This window comes from Embiotoca jacksoni, unplaced genomic scaffold (assembly GCF_022577435.1).
Source record: "Embiotoca jacksoni isolate LCO1_2020_lvr unplaced genomic scaffold, fEmbJac1.0.p SCAF_37, whole genome shotgun sequence".
Lineage (NCBI taxonomy): Eukaryota > Metazoa > Chordata > Actinopteri > Embiotocidae > Embiotoca > Embiotoca jacksoni.
In genome coordinates this window covers 1,752,738-1,775,925 of record NW_027185389.1, presented here as the reverse complement: position 1 = coordinate 1,775,925, position 23,188 = coordinate 1,752,738, and the positions used below count along the sequence as shown (strand labels likewise).

At 46.0% G+C, this 23,188-nt stretch overlaps 1 protein-coding gene across 4 annotated transcripts in view; it reads left to right on the top strand.

Annotated features, from left to right (window-relative positions):
- unc5db (unc-5 netrin receptor Db) overlaps nt 1-23,188 on the top strand; it is a 301,343-nt gene that overhangs the window by 256,004 nt on the left and 22,151 nt on the right. For 2 of the 4 annotated variants that reach the window (XM_069166069.1, XM_069166073.1), the window contains exons 8-12: nt 3,067-3,231; nt 4,672-4,704; nt 6,591-6,776; nt 10,525-10,887; nt 14,886-14,970. In XM_069166069.1, the coding sequence (XP_069022170.1) occupies nt 3,067-3,231; nt 4,672-4,704; nt 6,591-6,776; nt 10,525-10,887; nt 14,886-14,970 (832 nt within the window). The remainder of the gene's footprint in view (nt 1-3,066; nt 3,232-4,671; nt 4,705-6,590; nt 6,777-10,524; nt 10,888-14,885; nt 14,971-23,188) is intronic. The other 2 variants (XM_069166071.1, XM_069166072.1) reach the window with 2 other exon arrangements.

Genomic DNA, 23,188 nt, shown 5'->3' with positions numbered 1-23,188 from the left:
CTCCTGTCCCTATCTCTTAGACTTTAATAAAAAAATAAAAAAAATAAAATAAAAAAATAAAACACACACACACACACACATCCGCCGTTTTGATCTCCTTTTAGCGGATTCTTAAAACGCGGTCATTTCTCCGAGGCGGGGGGTCGTTTCCACGGTGACCGCCCGTGTGTCTCTTCAAACAGCTGGAAGCGGTTTACTGATTAGAGCCGCTTTGATCTGACAATTTTTCTTCTAAACACGTTTAACCGACACGGACACAAAGTCGTGTTCACGTTACAGACTTTTTTTTTTTTAAACTGTTCTGCATTTCTTGAGCCATTTCCAACATTGTTTCATCGCGTTTTTCTTCATTTCTCAGCTTCTACGTTTGGATTCTGCAGCTCAGCAGTTTGTTTCAATTATTTCGACGTTACAAAAAAAATGTGCTGTCGTTTCATAAATTATTATTATTACAAGAACAATATTTTCAGTGTTTCTATTAGCAACAGAGGCAATTACAGTACAAATGGGGTTTTCTTCATTTGAGCACATAAACTGAGTTTAATATTAAGGTCTTCACCTTAAATCAGTATTTTTCTTTTTTTCTTTTAAACGTCCAATAAAGCTTTCCCATTAGACGGGCCATGGAAAAGGCAGAGGGAGAATTTTGACTGGGGGCGTTGTGTTGGCTAATATTAATTTATCTCTGCTGTGTGTTGTAAGAGGGAAGAGAACATATTAAAGGGACCAATTACAAGATTTAAAAAAGAAATCATTTCTCTGCTTTATTTTTTTTATTTTTTAATTTGGAGCTATGCCATACAGAAACAACTGACTCATCGACTGGTCATCATACGTTCAATCCGGTGCACCAGAATGAGAGTGAGGTCAAGCAGACTGAGCCCGGAGGATGCTTTAATCCCCCCCCCCACCACCACACACACACACACACACACACACACACAAGGTTGTTGTTGTTTTTTTTTTTTTAGAGAAAAGGAAATCTCTGTTGTGTTTTGTGTTCAACCGGAAAAAAAAAATTGGCCGAGCCGAGAAAAGAAAAGGGCACAAAATCATAAAGTGGAAGTCTGCTTGGCTTCAGAAATGTCACCAAAACAATTTAATGAGAATCTGGTAAGCAGCCAATTTAAGAAATGAGACACGGCCGAGTGCTGCGGCGGCAGAAAAAAAAAAAAAAAAAAAAAAGGAAACGAAACGAAATAAAAGTTTGAGATTAAAAAGCCAAAGCGATGCGGAGTTTTGCAGCCGTTCCAGCTTGTCACGATGTATTTATTGTTTACCGGCAGACAGATGAGCTTATTCAACAGAATCAGAGCAACAAGTCAGAGGGGAACAGTCAGGAAAAACAATATGCAAACACTCAGGCTGCGGTCAAAGTTAGAAGCACTCGGCGTTGTCTACGCAACACACACACACACACACACACACACACACACACACACACACACACACACACACCTACCTTATTTGCATTTCAAGTAGGTGAGAAGAAACCGCAAAACAAATGCGGAGTGTAGGTAGGGACCGTGGAACATCACAAAGGAAAAATTACCTTCTCCGCCACCCACTGCGCTGCATCATGGGCGACTGCTGCCAGAAAATCTTCCGGCGCCATATGGTCTCCCAATATTTGTTAAGCTAAGCATGATGAGCTCTTCCTTGATCAGATGACAGCACACGGCGGAAGAATCCCGGCTATTAGCATGCACCAGGCTGTCTTGGTTTTCATAGCCTCGCATCAAATCCCATTATATAAACAGGCCCGAGGGTTAATGGGGAGAAAATGTCTCTCAAGCTGTACCGACACACCGCCCGGCGTATCGTGTGTCATACTAAATATGTGAGCGTGCCCTACACAGAATCAGTTAAAAAAAAAAATGTTGGGTAAATATTGCACAGATGTAAAAAAAAAAAAAAAAAAAAAAGTTTATGTTTAAGAGGCAGTTTGACATTTTTGGGGAATTGGACTTATTTGTTTTCTTTCCAGAGAAGAGAGACTAACTTTATGGAAGTCAAGTTGTGTCTGAAACATACGACTGTATGTAAAAGTGGACGCAGCTTTGAAAAACGAGGACGATGCGGAAGCGCTTTAAGCTGCGATACCACCGGGCGCCACTCGAGGTCGACTCGGTAAAGCCTTCATAGACTCCCATTCGACTAGTCTCGTAAAGTTCTCAGTCAATAAAATTTCTCCACGATTTATCTCAGTTCAGTTTACTGAAGTCACTTTTTCTTATTCGTTTCCTGGAGGTCCGTCTGAAAATAATCCCGTCATTATTTAGAAAATAAGCATCAAAAAGACCTGTTTTTGGGGGGGGCGTGTCTGTTTGATTGACAGGCCTGTGCAGGCAGGTTACAGCTGACGGTGGGCGGGACGTAGTATCGTCTGGTTTCCAATCAGATCGAGTGAGATCCACCGCTCACCCAAATATGGTCACTTCCTGCTCCAAACCGTTCCGATGTGGCACATTTACCTTTATTAACAAAAAAATAAAAACAAAAACAATGGTTCGTACTCATAATGGAGTTTTATATCACATAAATAATGCAGCGTCGAAGTCTAATCACGACGAATAAACAAAGTATACCAAATAAATGAGTGTCAGTAAACGCTAAGCAGCATCGCAAACTAAAAGTAGCTACAACTAGCTTCTGAAAATAGTTGTCATTAAAAAAAAGAATGTAACAAATGTGAACTATTTCTTTTAATCACTGTAATCTGAATCTTAATCGAGCTGTAATCTAATTTTCATGTCTCTGGTTTGATTTGAGGATGTGTTAAACTGCGCTTTAACATTTATCGACTTTTTTTTTTTTTTAGCTTGCTTAATGTTTTAATGACCGTTTCCAATGTTTTAATCACTTGTTCTTAATTCTTTTTTTTTTTTAAATGTCCTTTTGCTTTTGCCTCAAGTTTTGACGCTTTTAATGTTTGTTTTTTTTAATTTAAAAAAAAAAAAAAAATGTACGCGAAGCACTTTGAATTGCCTCGTTGTTGAAACGCGCTCTGCGAATAAACCGGCCTCGTAAACGTTCACCTCGCTCTCCGTCCTCTCCCGTTGACAGTCGACGGCGGCTGGGACGAGTGGAGCGAGTGGACGGTGTGCGGCAGCCAGTGCGACAAGCAGCGGAGCCGCGAATGCAACTCGCCGGCGCCGCGCCACCGAGGCAAGACGTGCGAAGGGAACGGCGAGGCCACCGAGAACTGCACAGATGGACTGTGCACCCAGAGTGAGTGGGAGGGCTTCCTTTTTTTTTTTTTAGTTTTGTTGTTTTCTCACCACCGGGGTTATCGCCTATCATCGCTCTCATCGTCCCCCCTCACCCGCCTCCCTCCGTCATCACCATCACCACATATACGCGCTCGCTGTAACGTGGCAGCATGTTTGAACAGGAGGGTTATGTGTTAGTGGGGGAGGGGGGGGGGGGGGGTGGCGGGATGGTGGGGGGGGGGGGATCACTGTGGATTGACACGGATTCCCAGAGCATGACAATGTCAGCGCTCCTTCTCTCGTTCGCTACTGCTCACTTGACATATTGCGTGTCGGTGCCGAGTCTGTCGGGGCGGGTGGGAGGGGGGGGTGCAGACGTTCACTCTTGAGTGACGCTTGATGTTTCCTCAGAATGAAATGTCATCGCGCTGTTTCGGGGGTCATGCACACGCAAAGACGTCCGACGTTTCACTCGCCCGGCGGCAGCGCAGGTACGACGGAGCGAGAATTTATCGAATTCCACAAAGCGGCACGGCGGCAGTCGTCGTTGACCTCGAAACCGAAAATGAGCCGCGAGGGTTCGACGGACGTCGGTCGCGGCCGGCGAACGTCGAAACATCCACGATCCGGGCGAGTGTGGCACGGTTAATGATAACCGGGCGTTACGCAAACTACAAATGGAAAAGTCCCGGCCGCCATCTGCTCCCTGCATGCTTTTTATTTTGTGTTTGTGTCCGTTCCATTCATCCTCAGCCACAGAACGCATCGTGGAAAAAGAGGGAAGACTTTTTAATAAAACAAATTCATTTCTTTTAAGCAAAATGTATCATTTGTGGGTTCGCGCACTTATCGGCAAAAATCTCTGAATGAGCTTTCAAGCAAACTTGAAATAAGCTCTCCACAAAAGCCTTCGATTTTATACGATTTTTTTTTTTTTTTCAAGTAGAACCAGTAGACTGGTGTAACTCAGAGTCACAGTTAAAAACGGTTCAACCTTTAGATTATAAAGGTCCTCTTGTTTTTTTGGGTTTTTTTATATTAAACATTAGGAGATAGTTCGTTAAAGTAAAACTAAGTACGTTACTCCATCCCTCCTAAAATACATCCAACTTGTATTGTCGACGAGTGCTTGGAGATCATTAGCTCGATCAAAGGCGCCTTTAAGCGCCTCGTCGCCTTTAAACTGTGGTCGGTAGAAAGGGACGGTGACGATGGCTATTTATCAGACGTATCGTCTTGTGAGCGATAAGAGCCCCCCCACCCCACCCTACCCCCTCCCCACCCCCCCCACCTCCCTCCCCACCACCACCACCACCGCCACCGCCACCACCTTTCTTCTCAGGGTTGCTCAGATCCGAGACTCGGCACTTTGTTAGCCAGCTTCACAAGAGGCCTCCGCTCGGACTTTAATCACCACTTTCTCTCCTCTTTGTCTCCTTCTATCTTTCTGTCTTTGCAGATCGAAAGCTGCTACATGACGTTAAACCTCAAAGTGAGTCTTCCTCTGCGGATTTCTTTTCATCGCCCCCCCCCCCCCCACACCCCTCCTTGCCCCTCCCCCACCTCCACCTCCACCACCACCTCCACCGCCACCGCCACCGCATGCACACCTGCCACTAATGTGCCCTGAATTCTTTTGGTGGGGGGGGGGGGGCACAATAGAGATGCAACAACAACAACAAAAAAACACTCCAGGAATAGAAACGTCATGAAATTCCCGCCATTTAAATTCACCTTTGATCTTGCGCAACATCCTGTTTTTAACACAGCAGAACGCTCATTACACGTTCATGTCATTATTATTTATTTTTTTTTGTCTTTCTTTTTTTAATATGACATCACAGCTGCTCCTCGGAGCCAGGTGATATATCGGTTGTGACAAGCGAACATGTGCTACGTCGGCGGAGGATTAATGTGGTTCGTAATCGTTGCAAACGAGCTAAATTTCGGACCCAATTTATTTATAAGCGTCCGTCCGTCCTCGCCGGGTTCCCGCGGGACGCCTTTCAATCACTCGCCGGAGTCGTCGAGGGGGCTAAGTGATTGTCAGGTGCTACTGTATAAGCTTTAGTGCTTTCATTAGTCGTCCCTGCTGCTTGTCTGGAAAGCAAAAGCCGCCCCGACTGATTGAGCGTGGCGGGGGGGGGGGGGGGGGGGCGCCGCGTGGCGGGCGATCTTTTTGGTGGCAGCGCGGCTACGCACCTCTGATGGCCTTCGCCGGCGACATATCTATCATCGCTTATTGGATGTAGTCCGGTGGGTCCGAAGGCAGTTTAGGCTAATCGCCCCCCCGATAACCGTTTTACAGTAACGGCCCGGATGCGCTCATTTGGCGAGAGGGTAAAAGATGGACCGGGGGGGGCGGGGCGATGCTCCATCCCCACCCTTCTTGTTTTTCATTTTCCATCGCTGGAAGCCCGGTGTAACACCTCGTGAAATCTCTTGCCTGTGTTTTTTTTGTGGGTTTTTTTTGCCCTTGAATGTCGACATAATAACGTCTCCGCTCGCTTTTCTTTCTTCATCTCCTCCTCCCTCGCTGCTGTCTGTGGGTCTTTATTAATACAACAAAGACAATGCTCTTTTATGTGCAACACTTACAAAAAATTTTTTTTAAAAAGACGCTTATTCCGCTGTTTTGGGCAAAAAGCTGCCTTCATCACAGAAATATGAACTAAAAAAGTCCTCGATCCGTGGTACTGGAGGGATATCAGAAGAATACATTTATATTGCTCTGAATTCTCAAACAGTGGCTGCGAGGCGGGACTTTATTTCGAGATAATGCCTCTCCGTGTTGTCTTCATGATAAATGTACGTTGATGTACATTTCTGCAGAGCAACCAATGGTTTTTAAGCTTTTAATACTTTCATCCTTCCTTTAAAAAAAAACAAAAAAAACAACGATGCTTTTATTGTGAAAGGACATCAGGAAGCGTAGAGTTTCGATTACTCCAAACAGCGCTTGGCGTCGGATGGGTTTTCAAAATTTAAAAGGCAGCGGATCCACAACTTTTCTTGTCTCGCTCGAATTCCAGCGACTACGTTACCCACAATTCAGCTGGAGATTCAGGTGTGTTCTGCTGGCAGCGAATGTAGCTACGGCGCCAGCTGAAACTTAGTCGTTTTATGGCATCGCAGCTTCCTCCGGAGCCACAACAAGATTATACGCGTTGTTTTGAAATATTCAGTAGTGCTCTCCGACACCCGTAAACACATTTTGTTGGGTAAAAATCGCTGACGTTGTCTTTCGATATTCACCAGGAGTTACGTTCATTTTCAGAATTCAGTGATAATCACACTACGAACGAAATCAAATTCGTGCCGCGGGATATCGGACTTTATACAAACAATATTATTTCTTTTTTGCGTCTCTCGTTTCAGGCATGGACAGCTCCAACGACGTGGCGCTGTACTCGGGCCTCGGGGCCGGCGTCATCGCCGTGGCGATCCTGGTGGTGGCCGTCATGCTGTACAGGAAGAACCACAGCGAGTACGGGGTGGACGTCATCGACTCCTCGGCCCTCACGGGGGGTTTCCAGTCCTTCAACTTCAAGACCACCAGACAAGGTGAGACCGAGAGAGAGAGAGAGAGAGAGAGAGAGAGACGCCGCCGCCCGTGATTGACAGCGTTTGTTTGGCGTGGAGTTGGAACGCCACGCGGCCGGCCGCCTCGCGACCCGCTTCCTCCATCTTACACCTCCCGGCATCCGTGAAAGGAACCTGTCCTTCTACGTTGACAGACCTTTTATTGTGAAGCTTGAGAGAATCAACCTCTGATAGATGTGAGGAAAAACTGTACAAACGGATGAGGAGGAGGGGGGGAGGGGGGGGGAGGAGAGGGGAGCGTACATTCAGCAGATCATCAATCCTTATTTAAATAGGCCAGCGCTCCTCGCAGCCCTTCCTGCTGTGCCCTCCGCCGGCCACCATCACTCCTTCTTCCATTTGTTGTTTTTTCCCCCCCTAGTTTGTTTAATGAGGAAGTCGTCGAGGCGTTTTACCTGTATAATTGTTAACGTTTTTACCGTCCTTTTCATAAACACAACAGGAAGTTAAACGACCTCCTCTCGGCGGGACAAAAAAAAAAAAAAAAAAAACAGCGGCTCTCCCAGCGTGTTTAATTGAACGTCAGTACGTTTTTTTTGTTTTTTGTTTTTTTTATGCGAGTAGCTCCGACCCGCTGGTAAATATCACTCCGCCTTCTCGATGGCAAATACATAATTGAAATTGAATTTCACACATAATACGTAATGTGATGTTGCTTGTACTTGTTATAGGTCGGTTCAATTGGACCCACTTCGCTGCGTAACGCACAACGAGACTCAGCTAGCTGAACAGTTTAGTGTTTCTACGTCCTGTATTTCTTCAGTTTGAGAAACCAATCCCTCGGAAGCAACAAAAACGGACTGGAAATCCTCTCCGTTGCTAGGGTCGTCGCTAAGGGCCGGCCTACGTCCTGGCGTGGTACACATTGGCACATTATTACATAAAGAGCCCGCTGACGCGACTGATCGTCTCCCCGTTCCGAGTCGAAACCCCCGACGCGTTGCCGTGGAAACGGAGATTGCGATAATCGCGCTTTAACGTCGTCGCGGGCGCGACTCAATCAAATCCTTATCGTGGAACATCGCGTCGATAATCGCGATCAGGGAGAGGAGGAGAAGAAGAAGAAGAAAAAAAAAACGGAACAATTTAAATACTCTGAAGAAGTTCTTTGCGGACGGTGTCTCTCTGCAGAGCGAGTCTCTGGACCTGACCCCTGTCTCCGCGCATTACTTCTCCTTCTGAGTGATTTTTAATCAGAGGCCCAATTCCAAACCGATCCCTCAAGGTATTCAACCTGAGGTACATTTCATTAACTTCTCTCATCTCGCCGCCGCCGATTCCATTTTCGGGCCACGCCGTTCTTAAAGATGCACACTCAGGCGATAATCAGATCATTCTCCACTCGACCAGAGGGGGTGAGATTTTTTTTTATTTTTTTTTTTTTTTAGCAGTGATCGAATGTCAGCTGCGGGAGTAGTGGGGATGGGATGGAGGTGGGGGGGCGGAGGTGGGCGCGATGTCCGCCGGGCTGCAGAGCCGGAGTGTATCAGCAGGGTTTTTTTTTTTTTTTTTTTTTTGCCGTCGTCCCTGTCGGAGGAAATAAAAAATTCATCTTTCCATCCATTTTTTATGGAACATCATTTTTAGTGGCGATTAACCAGGAAGTGTTCCTCCTGCTCATAGATGCTGGCACTTTGTATCATTTATAATGCAGGTGCAATCATCGGGGCGCGGTGGCCACGGCGGGATAGAGTACATCTGTTACGGGTCGAATGCCCGGGAACGTATCGATGCAGTAAACCGAGCGCGCTCACCGCTTCGTATCACCGTTAATGGACTATATTTTGTTTTTGTTTTTTTTTCCAGACAAAGCGAGACATTTGAAGATGAAACCTGGGAGCCTGTGATTGTGATTTTTTTACAATCACAAAAAGAATAAGAGTTTCAATCTGCAAAACTGTAGCGACACTAAAATTCCTCTTCCAATCCATCGTCCAAAAAAACAATTTTTTTTTTTTTAAATTGAAGATGTGATATCTTCAATTTTCTTGAAAACGATTCGCCTGTCAAATCGGAACCTCTCTCGCCTTGTAAAGACAACTACCTCTTGAAGATATTATCGTGTACTGACACGATAATATCTTTTTCACAATAAAAGCATAATCATTAAAGGGAAGGACAAACGTTTTTCATTCCGTATGTTCTCCTGCTCTTCTGATTGAATTATTGCTGTGAAAATGTACATTATGTTAAATGCGTCACGACAACATGGAGAGGCAGTTCTCTCGGTACAAGTGCGCCACTTGGAGCACAACACAGCATTATTTAACTTGATTATCGGTTTGATTAACCAAAGAAATTCAACAGGTTAATCCGTGATGACGATGAAGCGCCACTCAGTGTGGTTCGCTGCATACGAGCGGCGGCACATCGACAAAACCAGCTGAATAAATCGTTGTTTAAATTCCACATTTTGATGTGAAGGCCGAGACGAAGAAGTCAAATTTTTTTTCAAAGATCGAGTCAAAAACCAAGACGCTCGGAAGAAGAAAAAAAAAACCCGCTCATCACCAATCACGCCCCTGGTTATTAATGATTTCCTCTAAAAATAAAACAACATTAGCCTCCCGCTCCGCACCCCACGCCAGGCAACAGCTGGGCAGCAAGGACTCAGTGACTTCGCCTGCATCTTGGCACGGCTCGTCAGAGGTGGGGAGGGCGGGGGCGGAGAGGGGAAGTGTGTGTGTGGGGGGGGGGGGGGGGCGTCTGCCAGATCGATTTGCGCATTCCCGCTCCGTTTGGCAGCGTCGTCGCATCTAACAGCCCACAGATGAAGGCCCCCCCCCCCCCCCTCCCAACCCCTCTGCAGGCTGCTGGGGGGTCCACTGCTGGGCGCTAAAAGGACTCCTCTCATTTACAGAGCAGCAGTCACCTACCTTAGACCCCTTCCTGGCACCAACTCCCCCCCCACACCCCCACCCCGTCCTTCAGGAGGGCGACCGGGCGTCCAGAGGAGCTGACTCCAGCAGATGGATTATGGAGATCAAGCTGCGTGTGTGCGTTCAGTAATTAAATCTTAACGCTCCGACCGTGGCTCTCGGCCCCGGACCTTCTGGCCAGGTTGCGCTCCCCTTTACCTCCGACGCGACGGTCGCCTGCCCGGACAAGTTGTTTTAATTTGGCGCTGGTCAGCTGGAGAAAAATTTCAGGAGAAAGATGGCGAGAGAGATGTGTCGTTCCCCCCCCCCCCCTCACCCCCTCCCCCTTCAAAAACTACAAACGATTGGACCCTGGGTTTGTGTCACCTGGGGACAGCCAGGGATTTTCGTATGAACTCTGCAGATTAGATCTGATTTTAATCTCAAATCCGCTACGTCGGCGTTTCGTAGAACGACAACTCTGTCGAGCTTAATCTACTGTAGACAGAAAGCCTCTGATAATATTTAATCCGTGCCGACGGAGTGGCACATTCTCCTTCTGCTTTTTCTCACCTCCTTCCTGCCATGAAAAATGAAAGAATTTTTCGTCACTTTTTTTTCAGCTTTTAAACATTTTAAATTTCGACTTCTATGAAAATAAATAACACAATCTTGACCTTGTTTTTGCTGAATCTGGGACGCCAGTGAATTTAATTATCCCGTGTGGGTGCTGTTCAGGAAACACAGAGGTTGGGCTTTGATTCATTAATTAAACAAGGTCCCTGTATAATAGGAGTCCCACGCGAGCGCGTTGCTTTAAGACGACCGTGCCGTCTCTCTCGTCTCCGTAGGCAACCCCCTGCTCCTCAACTCCTCCATGCAGCCCGACCTGACGGTGGGACGGACGTACAGCACTCCGCTCTGCTTCCAGGACGGCGCCGACAAAGAGCTCTTCGACCCGCTGCCGGACATCAAGGTCAAAGTTCAGAGCTCCTTCATGGTTTCGCTGGGCGTGGCCGAGCGGGCGGAGTTCCGCGCCAAAACCGTCGCCGAGACCTTCCCGCGGGACCTGAGCCGCGACTACTGCAGCACCGTGGACAGACGCAAGAAGGGCCTGCTCACGCTCAACGGGCCCTTCAGCGCCCGGCAGGAGCAGCTGAGGACCACCGGCGTGTTCGGCCACCCGGGAGGGCGGCTGGTGGTGCCCAACACAGGTGAGCTGAACAGGAAGCGGATAAAAGTAACAGACTTCGGTTTGTTAGCCGGAAGAAAAAAACACTCCTTTGTCTCGGTTGAATTGTGCAGCCGGTATTTATCGCAGGGAGATGCGTGAGATATCCTATGAAACTGCGCTGCAGCTTTCAGAAAATGTCAGCGCCTCGTCTGCGTGACGAAGCGTTGCCGAGATCGTCTACGTTGAAGTTGGGTAACATTTTTAATCGTTATTAGTTTTTTTTATTCGTTGTTACACATGCTGCATAAAGCGCCGTGTCCATCGACCACACCCGTTACTCTTCATTAAATAATTCCCGAAGTGCCACCCAGGCCACCCGGAGTCATTCGTGACATTTATTTTCCATCAGGCACTAAGCACATATTTTTTCAAATTGCTGAGTCATACAGTGTCCTACAAACATGACTCGGATATTGACAGATTCTAGACAATCCCGTCTACTCAACTATAAAATGACATCTCTACTGGCAATATGTTGTGTAGGGATACAGCTAAAAATATAACAATTTCATGGGACCGAATTTTATTTGCTAGATATAAAGGATAATATATAACATCTGTAAGTATTATCAAATTAAATTATGACAGATCTGAATAGCCCAGACTGTCCTGAAAAAAAACAAGATACAGCATGAATGGTTAGCCGCAACAATGACCAAGATATGAGCTTCAAATTGAAGGTAGTAAAATTTCCCAATGCCGCATTTTCCCAGAAAGCCTTGTAACTCGTCAAAAGATCTGTCGTAAAAAAAAATTGGCGTTCGAAATCAGCGGTCAGAAAAACGTCTCTAATTTTTGTTTTCTACCAAAGTGGGAAAATTATTATTGGCTCACCAAAAACAGTGTTTTAATATGTTGACCAATCGTAAGTGTGATGAAAGTGTACTCGTGTTTAGCAGCATTTCTTCACATAGCTGAGCTCGTCCCAAACCAGCTGAATCAGCTTCTTTCAGCAGAAGAAGCAGAAAAACTCTTTAATTCTGAAAAGAAAATATTTCAAGAAATTGAGGTTCTTCTAGTCGACCCACGTGCTCGTCATAAACAACCAACCTGCACCTTTACAAACAATCGCTCCAAATTCTGTTGAAGGTTTTTGCAGCATGCATTTTTACCGCGAAGTCTTCAAACCAAAACTACGCTCAAATGAAAAACAGGTCAAATCTGAGAAAGTAGAAAGAAAACAAACTCTTAATAAGCGGACCTCGGCTTGTTAAAGTTTGTGTTCTTTTTATGTCAGAACTCTCAGAGTACGAACACGGTCCTTGCGGCCTGTGCATTGCAAGGCGTTGCTAAGCTCCATCGGCGCCGTTGCCAAGGAGGGTAGATGCTCGTTATTCCTCCACATCCTCACAAGGCTCTCTCTCTCAGGATAAAACACAGGGGTCACGGCGTCATCCCGTCCCCGCCGACACAAACGGGGTTTTGGAGGAGCGACCCGCGGCCGTCGTTGGGGTCAACAGTCCGAGGACGAAGCCGCGAGCACTCAACGGAAACCTCTTCTGCCGGTTCCTCTCGTTACCGCGGCGGCGGCGGCGGCCTCCGCTCGGCCGGCCGCGGAGAGGTGAAGTGAAATCAGCCTCCCGCGGTCGCCTCTCAGGCCGAGAGTCTGAGTGGAGGAGTCGTTGTAGTCGAGTGGAGCCACTCACGCCGCCCGTCCGGGTCATTAGCCTGAACAGCGGCCGCGAGCAGCACTTCAACCGCAGATTACCGGAGCTCTCCGGTCACCTCGGCTCCAAAATAGCACCGGTTCCTTTCATCTGTGCAGACTTTTAAGTCCGGCCTGTTAATGAGCGTGGAGTCCTGCCACATCCCAACGCAGCGGAGCTGAGCTGTTTGTGGTGAACGATTTCATTAGAATTTTATTAGAATATTAAAAAAAATTAAAATTAAAAAAATTAATCCACTGCAGCATCTCTCTTCAGCAACAATGTCCCAATTACTGGGAATAATCCACAAAAATCACTTTGAACATTTTGACTACGTAGACTCTCCGTGAATTAAAAATAAACACATGAAGAAGAGACCTGGACAACATGTGACATTTAAACAAAAAAAAACAAAAAATGCAGCAACTAATTAAAACTGCACATTACAATCTGTACAACTAATCTGACAGCATGTATGTGACAAAGTGTAAATACTGTACCAACCGTAGACTGTATATAAAAGTGGACGCAGCTGAAAAATGAGGCCATTAGCACTAGTTCCTTAAGCTGCAATACCACCGAGTGCCACTAGAGGTTGGCCCCAAAAAACCTCCATAGACTCCCATTCAAATAGTCTCAAAATCCTCAGTCAATAACATTTCCCTGCGAGTTACCTCGGTGTTTTCAGCTAAAGTCGCTCCTTCTTGTTCGTTTTCTGGCCGTCCGTCTGAATAATCCTCCTCCCCCCCAAAAAAAATCAGAGGTTGAAATGCACTCAGCGTCACTGTTGCCTCAACAAACACAAATACACATTTTGTAGCGTGTAACCACAACTTCTTCTCACAGTACACGATGCGGTCGTGTTTAACTCGATCTCTTCACGTCGCGTTTTCCCTTTGTGAGTAGCAGCAGAGCAAATCTCACTAACATGTTACACTGAATGTTTATTTCATAAAAAAAAAGAAGAAAACCCCAGACTGCTTCGAATGCACATTTCAGACACGGCCGAGTTACTCCAAAATATTCCGATCCAAAGAGCTGCCAAAACCCTCCGTCTCTATCCGTCATCGGCTTCTCTGCTCCTCTGAACCTTTTATTTGGAGAACGGGGCCTTTATATGCTCCCCGCACTTCAATGCGAGAGCTTTTGCCGTTCACACAGCGGCGGATGAATGGCGTCAGGCGACAGCGGAGGGGCGGTGCTGATCTGTTGACACGCCGAGGAAAAAAAAAAAGTAATCTCCATTTTGCTTCTTCAAACGTGTTGTATAATCAGAAGTTTAGTGAACGGCGCTGGTTTGAAGATCAGAGTAAAGAGTAAAGTTCTTCCAAATCATCTGTGTTTATTTTCTCTCGCTGTTTATGTATTTTTAGGCTGATCCGCTGAACAGCAACATAAATATGTTTGGTTTGTTTTACGCTCGATATTTTCCTGGAAGTAGTAAAACCATAGACTGTAAATCAAATTTAAAAAGTAGACGCAGTCTCCATAAAAGTCTGAAAAGCAAAGCTGTTGCAGGAGTTTATCAAAGTGCGACGCCACCAGAGGCCACTAGGGGCTGGCTCCTTAAAAAAAAAAAAAAAAACATGATCTACGATAGACTCCAATTCAAAAAGTGTCATCTTCTCTCATGAAATACGAAGTCAATGAATGTTTTCCACAAGTCATTATGGAGTCACGAGCAAAACTCCCTTCTTCTGATCAGTGGTCTGGTCGTCCTTCTGAAAATAATTCCAGCATTAGCTAGATATTACGCCTCAAAGACAGCGATGTTTTGTTGGCGGCGTGCCTGGTTTGATTGACATGACCGGGGTGCAGTCAGATTCCAGATTCCCTTCAAAATACGGTCCCTTCTGATTTCCAAACAAAAAGATGATGACGGCCAAAACGCCAGTTCACAAACCAGAGTGATGCCGCAATGGGTCGCCTCTTCAACAACCTCCCCGACGGTGTACCCAATAAATCAAATTTAGTTTTCTTGAAAAACATCATTTCCATCAAGAGATTGTTTTATATCGCCGTTGCTACAGCAAAACCAACAGCTCCATATTTATTTCCTCCCGATGCACGGTAAGTCTTTCGCACGTCCTTTTAAAAACACGGGCTTGTTTTATCGCTGCTGAAAATTCACGCCGGCGTGTTTCATTTAGCGTGTTCGGAGTCGGCGAGTCGGTTTATTCTCTCGAGCACCTCATAAATATCGGCGTAACCTCAGCGTGTTCGACGCGCCGCAAGCCCTCATTTTGCTCTCCGCTGTCAGTTGCTGCTGCTGCTGACACATTTGTGTGTGTGTGTTGTTTTTGTTGTTTTGTTGTTTTGTTGTTGTTTCCAGGGGTCAGCCTGCTGCTGCCTCACGGAGCCGTGGATGAAAATATGTCCTGGGAGATGTACATGGTGATCAATCAGGGAGAGGCAAGGTGAGGCCAGAGTTTACACAAATATCCTTTTCGAGCCTGTCTGTCTATCCGTCCGTCAGCCCCCCCCCCCCCACCCCCCCTCCCCCCCCGGTCTCACCGTCGGCTAATTATTTGCCGTCTTCCGCTACTTTAATTACAGCCGCCGCCTTTTAAGACCTTCGCTTCTCAAACGCTCGCCGAAAAGCGGATTACGAAGTTACAAGTTCGATGCGCTCCGTCATCGGCGGCTTAATTAGCGCAGAATTAGATTCGAGCCCGCTGATGTCAAAGAAAATATGTTTCCTTACTTCCTGTTGTTTGAGTTGAGCTTAATGAGCCTTTTTTTTATTTATTTATTTTATTAAAAATTATTTTTGTTTTTCTCATTCTGTCTTCCAAGCGCGACATAAAAAGATTTTCGGGCTCAAAGAGATCAATTCGAGGATTTATCGTATCTTGTGTTTCGACGCTGTGACGGGAAGAGCGGGACGCGTCCGCTTCTTCCTTCGTTCGTGGGGTTTTTCTTTCGCACGGTTCACGCAAAGTGAGTCGTCGCTTCAAGGTGGTCGAACCGGCACAGATTTTACACAAAACATCCGCCGCGCATGCATCACCTATTTTAAAATGACTCTGTCGGACACTGACCTTAAATTAATGAAAAAAAAAAAACGGATGAATAACAAACGTCACTCAAACAGCAGGAAATGGTGCCCGGAGAGCGCGGCGGCCTAAACCGTCCCCCGGCCCCCCTATAGGAGTCCTCTAGGTGTCACGATGTGGCACACACACACACACACACACACACACACACACACACACACACACACACACACACACAGGTGGTTGTCTGGGCTTTTCGATGTCCCAGCTGCTGGCGGAGAAGCTGGAGTTCAAGCCGCGACGTCCCCGGCGGGGCGGGCTCGCGTCTCCGCAATCGAGTCCTTCATTTCAGCTAACTTGACTCGTCGGAAGCAAAGTCAAACCTCCAATCTCTTTTTCTGTTCCCCCCCCTCCGTCCCCTCCCTCCCGTCCCCCCGCCACTCGGAGAGTCAATATGTAGTTATGTACTCCACTCGGTGTCAACAACGCGGCGCTCTGGGAGAGAGAGAGAGAGTCCCGACCCGGGAAGCTTGTTTAAACGCTGATGAGCGCGGTGATGAATGGAGCGCGGCGGCGCTGACGAACGGGCGAGGACGCCTCCCGAGGGGGCCTTTCATCTCGGGCGGCGCGGCCCCCGCATTACGTATTCCCATCACTGCTTTCGGTAATGACCCTTTAGGATGGACTTAGCCTCTCTCTCTCTCCCGTTGAGGGAGGTGGGGGGGGTGGTTTGAGAGAGAGAGAGGACGTTTGGACGCCCCCCCCCCCCGCCTAGAGCCGCGAGGGTTTCCAGTTTTTTGGTGTTTCGTTTCCTCTGAAGTGTCACTGTTTATTCACACCGGCTCCACTTGAACAAAGTCACAAAAAAGAAAGGAAAAGAGGACCCCTCCTCCCCTCCCTCCTCCCCTCCCTCCTCCCTCCCTCCTCCTCCCCTACCTCCCCTCACCACCACCCATCCGACGAAAAATGGCGCACATTAGCAAGGGGAAAAAAACAAAAAAGGACAAGGGTGTTGGATCGCTGAAATAATACGATGCAAACAGCGACGGGGAGAGCTGAGTTACGCCCGACGTTAAGGGTTCGATAAAACAAAAAACAAAAAAAAACAGTCGCTCAATTTAAAAAAAATTGTATTTTACTGACCTTAAAAAGTAGAAAGCGTCTTTTCTTCGTTTATGGACGGAGGTTACGACAGAATATGCAGGTCTACAGTGGTAAGCGTACAGCGTGTAATCCACCACGCTTTCGGAAATCTTTACAACACGGTCTACAGCGGTCTTCGTCTCCTTTTTTTTAATTATTTTTTTGTTTTATTTCTACCCGCCAGCAATAAAGTGTCTGTGTTTTTTTTTCCACCTGTTTATTTTTGAAACACTTAAAAAAAAGATTTCAAGTCTCTGAAATCTCAGTGTTCGGAGGGGGGTTTCGGCCACAACGGTGCTTTTCAAGCTCTTTTTTTTTTTTTTTTCCTCGCTCTGTGTGAACCGAGAGCTGTTTACTGTCGACGGCCATATTTCTCCCCGTGGTCTGTTGTGCTTGTCATCTCGCCAGCTGTCAATCACTTGTCTCACGTTCCTGGCGGGCCAGAGGACACGCAGAGAGCCGTATCCCCCCCCCCCCTCCCGTTGCTGCGTCCGGGCCCCGATCCCTGTCCAATCTACTTCTCCACACCCTCGACGAATCCCATTAAAAGCTTCTTCTTTTTTTTTTCTTTTTTTTTCTAAAGATGTGTTCTTGAAGCTTTTTCAAAGGCTCATCTAAATCTTTTGAAGGCGCGGTTTTGCTTGGGTCAGACGTATTCCCTTTCGCCTCGAGTTTTTTTTTTTTTAAGAGCGCTTTGTGTTGTAAGATAAATCCCTTCAACCTATTGAGGCACAAACAGCTTTGTCCTCGAAGGAAAATAACTTTTAATGAAGAAACTCGTTTCCATTTGTTGTTGGGTTCTGTGAAGGAGGACCCAGTTGAGCGTTTTGGGACCTGGCATTGTATGTTGTTTACTGCTGCTCAGACGCTCCCGGTTACGTTTTTTTTTTTTTTATTTCATAAATAAGAAGAGGAAACCTCTCAGAAATCACAAGGTGCCTTGTAGGAATCCGTTTTTATAGAGTTGGAGGGCTGAAACTGATAATCTATCATACGTGGCTGTCAGTCGAGGTGCACCAGTGCATTGGCTGCGACGTGGTTTCCCCGCTCGGATGCCCGGCGCCTCCGGTTTGGGCTTTAAGCCGTCGGCTCTCACGGTCCGTAGATCTCGCGGCGCAAGCTCCGTCTCGTTGGACGTCATCGCTCGCGGTTCTCAGTCCCGAGCTCACAACTCCGGCGCCAAGGTGACATTTCACTTCAGAGGTAACTTTAAAGTCCGAGATCCATCTCGGTCAGAAAAATGTCCGACTCCTCCGAAGGCAGGCGGGATTCAATGTCGACGGAGACGACGACATTGAATCCCGCCGGTTGTGCTCAGAGGGGCTGATGGGGTGTAACGCTGTTCTAGGTCGCCCGCTCATTACAGCAGTACTTATGTGAATAGATGAAATGTAATAGCCCGTAATGCCTGAGTTGAACTGGCTCAGTAGCAAATGTAATTTGTTTTATGATTTATTCCAAACAGTCACAAACGTGGCTTTATTTCTAACTTCCCCCATAAGTAAAGTAAGAAATATATTTTGTTTTATATTTCAGTTACAAGTTTCTCATTTGTTTTGAGGCGAAACCAAAAATGCCCCTCCTTTATGTTAGCTTTTTTTTTTTTTTTTTTTTAATCTGGTAAAATAAATAGATTAATTTATATTTAGGCGAATGTCAACATTTTGTAAATGTATATCTTGATATTTCGCGTCTCCTATTCTGTTGATGGCGTCATAAAAAAAAAAGTCACCAAAAGGTCTTATGTTGATTGTTAAGTCAGACTTGACCTGTACTGCTAAAAAAAAAAAGCTAAGAAAGTGTGTTTTAAAAGGATTAAACTGGGCATTGACTTTCGGTTTGATCATCACTTATTCCATTTTCTGCTGAAACAGCTCCATGACTCAGCGAAGCTACACACACACTATGTTTTCTAGTTTTTTTTTTATCAAAACAAGACGAACAGACGCCGGACGATGAATAATTGCCGGTGAGGCGTTCAGGTTCCTCTAAAGGCTCAATACCAACAACTACGAGCCCGATGAGGAGCAGAGACCATCGTGCATGCAGCAATATGTGAGAATATTTCCAGTGAGGATGGAAAAAGCCTCCAAAAACATCTACAAGACATTCTTCTTCCTGTCAATGGAAAAAAAATAAATGTTAACGGTAATATTTTACAAGTAGTAGTAATAAATACACAATTGGTTGTTCGACGTCAGCCTGCGCCCTCCGGTAACATGAACTCTCCGACATTTTATGTCACGTCCGATGTCGGATATGTTTGAAGGATCGGGGGGAAAAAAAAACACACAGGAATGCGTCAACTCGGCAAAAACGTGCCTTCGTCAGTATCGCACCAGTGCTTTCCCAGCGTTTATTCGGCGCCTTCGCTGAGGTTATTTTTGAGGTGTCTATAAAAGCGGCGCCAAAGGTCCCGGAGGTGAAGCGGTCGTTGAACGGTCGTTAGAACGGTGTTATAAATCGATTAGTGATTAAAAAGTTGTTGTTCGCGCTTTGCCGAGCTCCTTTTTATCCCCAGATCAAGTATTCACTCCGACGACGCTTCGATCAGCCGTGACGGACGCGTCGCGGTAAAGACTCGTAAAAAGGACGATGAAGTGAAATAGAAACGAAACCGCACGCGACGCTTCGCCTCCCGATGTCGCGTTTTGACGAATGCGTCCGCGGCGCCCGGCGGTCGGGCGCTTTTTGCGTCGACTTCGAAAATGGACAAACGGACACCGTGGGAGAAACGGGTGGGAGGTGAAGCCAATTCAGCCGTTACTTAGGAAATGACTCGCTCCTCATTGCTCACCTTAAAAATAACGCACCTCATCTAGAAGCTGGAGAAGCTCGCCGTATTAGAGCCCTTCATCCTGATGACAAGTGGAAGGGAACGGCTGGCCTCGGGGCGCTTCTTTGAGGTTTCGCTCGCCGGACTCCGGGGGGCACGCCGAGAGCTTCGAGGCTACTCGAGGAGCGAAGTAATCTGCTTCCCTTTTGCCTACGCTTTGCATTTCAAATGTGTGATCAGTGGCTCGGCCGCCGTCGGCCGAAGGCGACGGAGAGCCCTCTCCGAGGGTCCGGTCAAGAGCCCGGGAGCTGTTGACACAACAACGGAAAAGAAAAAATAAAGAAAATAAAGAAAAAAGCGGATTGCGCTCGGAGACATGAGGGGAAGAGGGTGAGGTGGTTGTGCAAAGAGAAACCAGAGAAAATAGGCGCCCAGGTCACATGTTGAGGCAGTAATTGGGTTTGGAGTGGATGTGTCTAGTCGGCGATTGCTGGCCTCACCGACGGTTGATGAGCCTGGTTCTGTCGGAGTTTTTCCTTTCTCTCTGTCGGAGCTTATTGCCTCTTAAAGGGACTTTTTTTTTCCCTCCTATCTTCCGAAAAAAAAAAAAAAACATTTTTAATTCTTCTGTATAACGTTGCAAAGTTCTGTTTTATTTATTTTTGTATTCTTCATTTAGAACTGCTACGTGATATAGCAGCGACATTCTTCAGTCATTGACAGTTTTTCAAAGTGATCCCTCTTTTTAACTCTACACAGTAAAATATGAATAAAATTAGAACACAGGGTGTTTTGTTATTTACAGGGAAAAAACGAAAAACTGTCTAGGTTGAAAAGTTCTGTTGTAAAAACTTTGTTAGGTGACTTGAAATAACTCGTGTTGTGAAATGGCGCTATATAAATAAAAAAAAAATAAAAAGGGAATTTAGAGGAGAAGGTGTTCCAAGAGAAAGAAGCAGCCTTTTAATTCAGCTAAAGAACTTACATAACATATCTTTTTATGAAAAAAAAAACAGTTTCCAGGAGGGTGGAGGCGGGCCGTCAAAAAGAAAATAAATAAAGTTTTGGAGTATCATTTTGGAGGCTGTTAAGACAATTAAGTCTGCATGAATCATTACGTTGCGAGGAAAACAAGAAAAAGAAACAATCAGTTCAATCATACGCCGTTTAAAAAGGACGGCTTTTATCCAGAAGCAGCACAGCGAGAGCAGGCATTTGTAGAACGAGCCGGCTCGCTCTCAGTGGGTAACAGCCCCCTTCACCGCCGTGGTGTTGGTGGCGTGCTGCATCCTGCCAGCTGCTCAGCAACATGAGTCAACTTTCTGCTCTTTTTTGTTTTTTTTTTATTACAGAAAAGTAATGAGCAATCTGTGGCTTCCAGAGGATGAAATGACTTTGACAACGTGAAGGAAAATGAGAAGATGTCGAGTGTTTGGGGTTTTAGGTGGTTTTATTAGCTGTTGACAATTTGGGGGGGGGGGGGGGGGGGGGGGGGGGGAGTCATATTCATTGCAATGTGAAAGGACTTATAAATGTCTTGCATCTTAATTTTTCTCTTTTTAAACACCCATTCCCCACTTCACTGGTGAAATCCCAAGACGGCCAGGGATGCAAGTGATCCTCCGAGTTTGCCAAATTTCTGTGGGGGGGGGGGGGGCTATAAATAAAATGATGACCCGACCTGTTCATTGTAAACATCCACTCAAACGTTTGTGCGTAACAGTCTTCTTAGAAATCGGGGACTATTACCAACCTTTTGGTTTACCGGTCTTTTAGACTGAAAACATGAAAAGAAAATTGTTGGCACATTAAAGTTATCCATTATTTTATGTCCAGTTTTGAATTGAGTATTAAATTAGTAATAATTAATTTAGTTTTTTTTTTTTATGTTTTCGGTATCTAAATTTATGTAAAGAGCTCCACATGTCTCTCAAGTTGATTAAACGTAGACAGAAAATGTTTGCAGTACACGGACGCTGTTGAAGTTGAACTGTCGCGTAGCTCAAATCCAGCATCAGGCAAAAATGGGATCACATTTTACTTTCAAAACTCCAGCAGCTACCGGTTTCCTGAGTTCCCAGACATTTACAGGGTGTAAACACGCCCCCATCCCAACTTTTTTTGAAAAGTGTTGCCGGCATCCTATTCAAAATGAGAATACATATTCTTTAATTAAAAAAAATGTCTTTGATTTAAAATTTTATTTATTTCATTTTATTTGCAAATCATAGAGTTCTCTTTAGATTTACAGTTTCCACAGCATCCCAACTTTTTTGGAAACATTTTTGTCGTTGAGGCGAACCTGACATCCGACAGCTTCAAATTTGTCGAAATCAATGTTCGCATTTGACATCAAGGGTTGATTTGCAACCGAAAAAGGAAATGATTACGATCATGATCTTGGGAACATCATGATCATATTAGATGGTGCTTCTTTCACAAAAATGTCCTCTAATCACAGTCTAGGCAGTGATTCCTTTTGTTATCGTGGTTTAATCAGGCAAAAAAATGTTGGCCATCATTTCCGGTAGAAGGGTGCTAAATCAAGTACATCGGGAATAAAATCACGTCCTATAGGATACATAGGATATAGTCCAAACTGCATTGACCAACTTTTAACCCTCATGTCAATTCTGCTGTTTGGGGGCTTCGCAGACCAACAAACTGAAAGACACATACATGACCCTTGTGGGCAATAAAAAAAATTTAAAAAAAAAGTGACTGTGGGAGCAAAACAAAGCAGATACGTCTCAATATCCATCACTGTCTACTGTGAGTTCCCAACGTCAAGTCTGGAGTCTTCCTTCCTTCTTTTCTTCATCACCGCTACCGCTATTAAATACAGGGGGAAAATAAAATGTAAATTCACCAATCACGCTGCAAGTATTCTGAGAGCACTTCGATTGGCCGGCCCGGGGGCTTTTCCAGGTGACGCTGCTTTGCATTCAGTTCAGCCAGGTTCAGCTTCTTTTTTTTTTTTTCTTTTTTTTTGCTGGATAAACAGAAGTCCGCTGCTTTGGGACTTCGCTACGCTGGTCTCATTGAAATGAATGAGGTTGGGCCCGCTTATAATCCTCACCACGACGCAAACCCGACGGGCGGGAAAAATGACGGTCAGACTTACAAACATGAAATGATATATATTTCTTTAACACTGTGTTCCGCTCCACCGTCGGCCCGCCGGTTTGAAGTCGTGTTGTAGAGCTCTGAACATTAAAGCTCATCCGAAGGGAGGAAATCTCAACACATCAACCGTCTCATATCTCTGACCTGCGATGGCTGATTGGAGCTTAGACAGCTTTGTTTGAGGCCTTGCTCTCTCTCTCTCTCCGTCGTGATCCCGCCAGCCCTTTTGTTTTTTCCTGCCTCCAAAAACCCCCGCCGCCGCCGCCGCAATCCACCGGCGAGACCCGTTTGTTGTAAGCCGCTTTTAATGAGCACACTTCGACTCGCCGGTGACTTTTTCACCTGCGCTGGAACTAATTCCGCCGGCGCGGCGCAGCTGTAGCGATAACTTCCCGACTCCGATGAGCCCAAAGACTCCACGCCACTCTCAAACCGCTGCAAGCCCCGGGGGCATGTTAACTTTCGCGGCCCACCTCTTTCCGTGAAGCTCCTCTCATTAGTTTGTTGTTTTTTGTTTTTTTTCCACGAAGCCACCGGTCTCAAAGAGAAATGTTAAGCGCGCGTAACGGCTCCGAGACAATAAATAGAAAATGT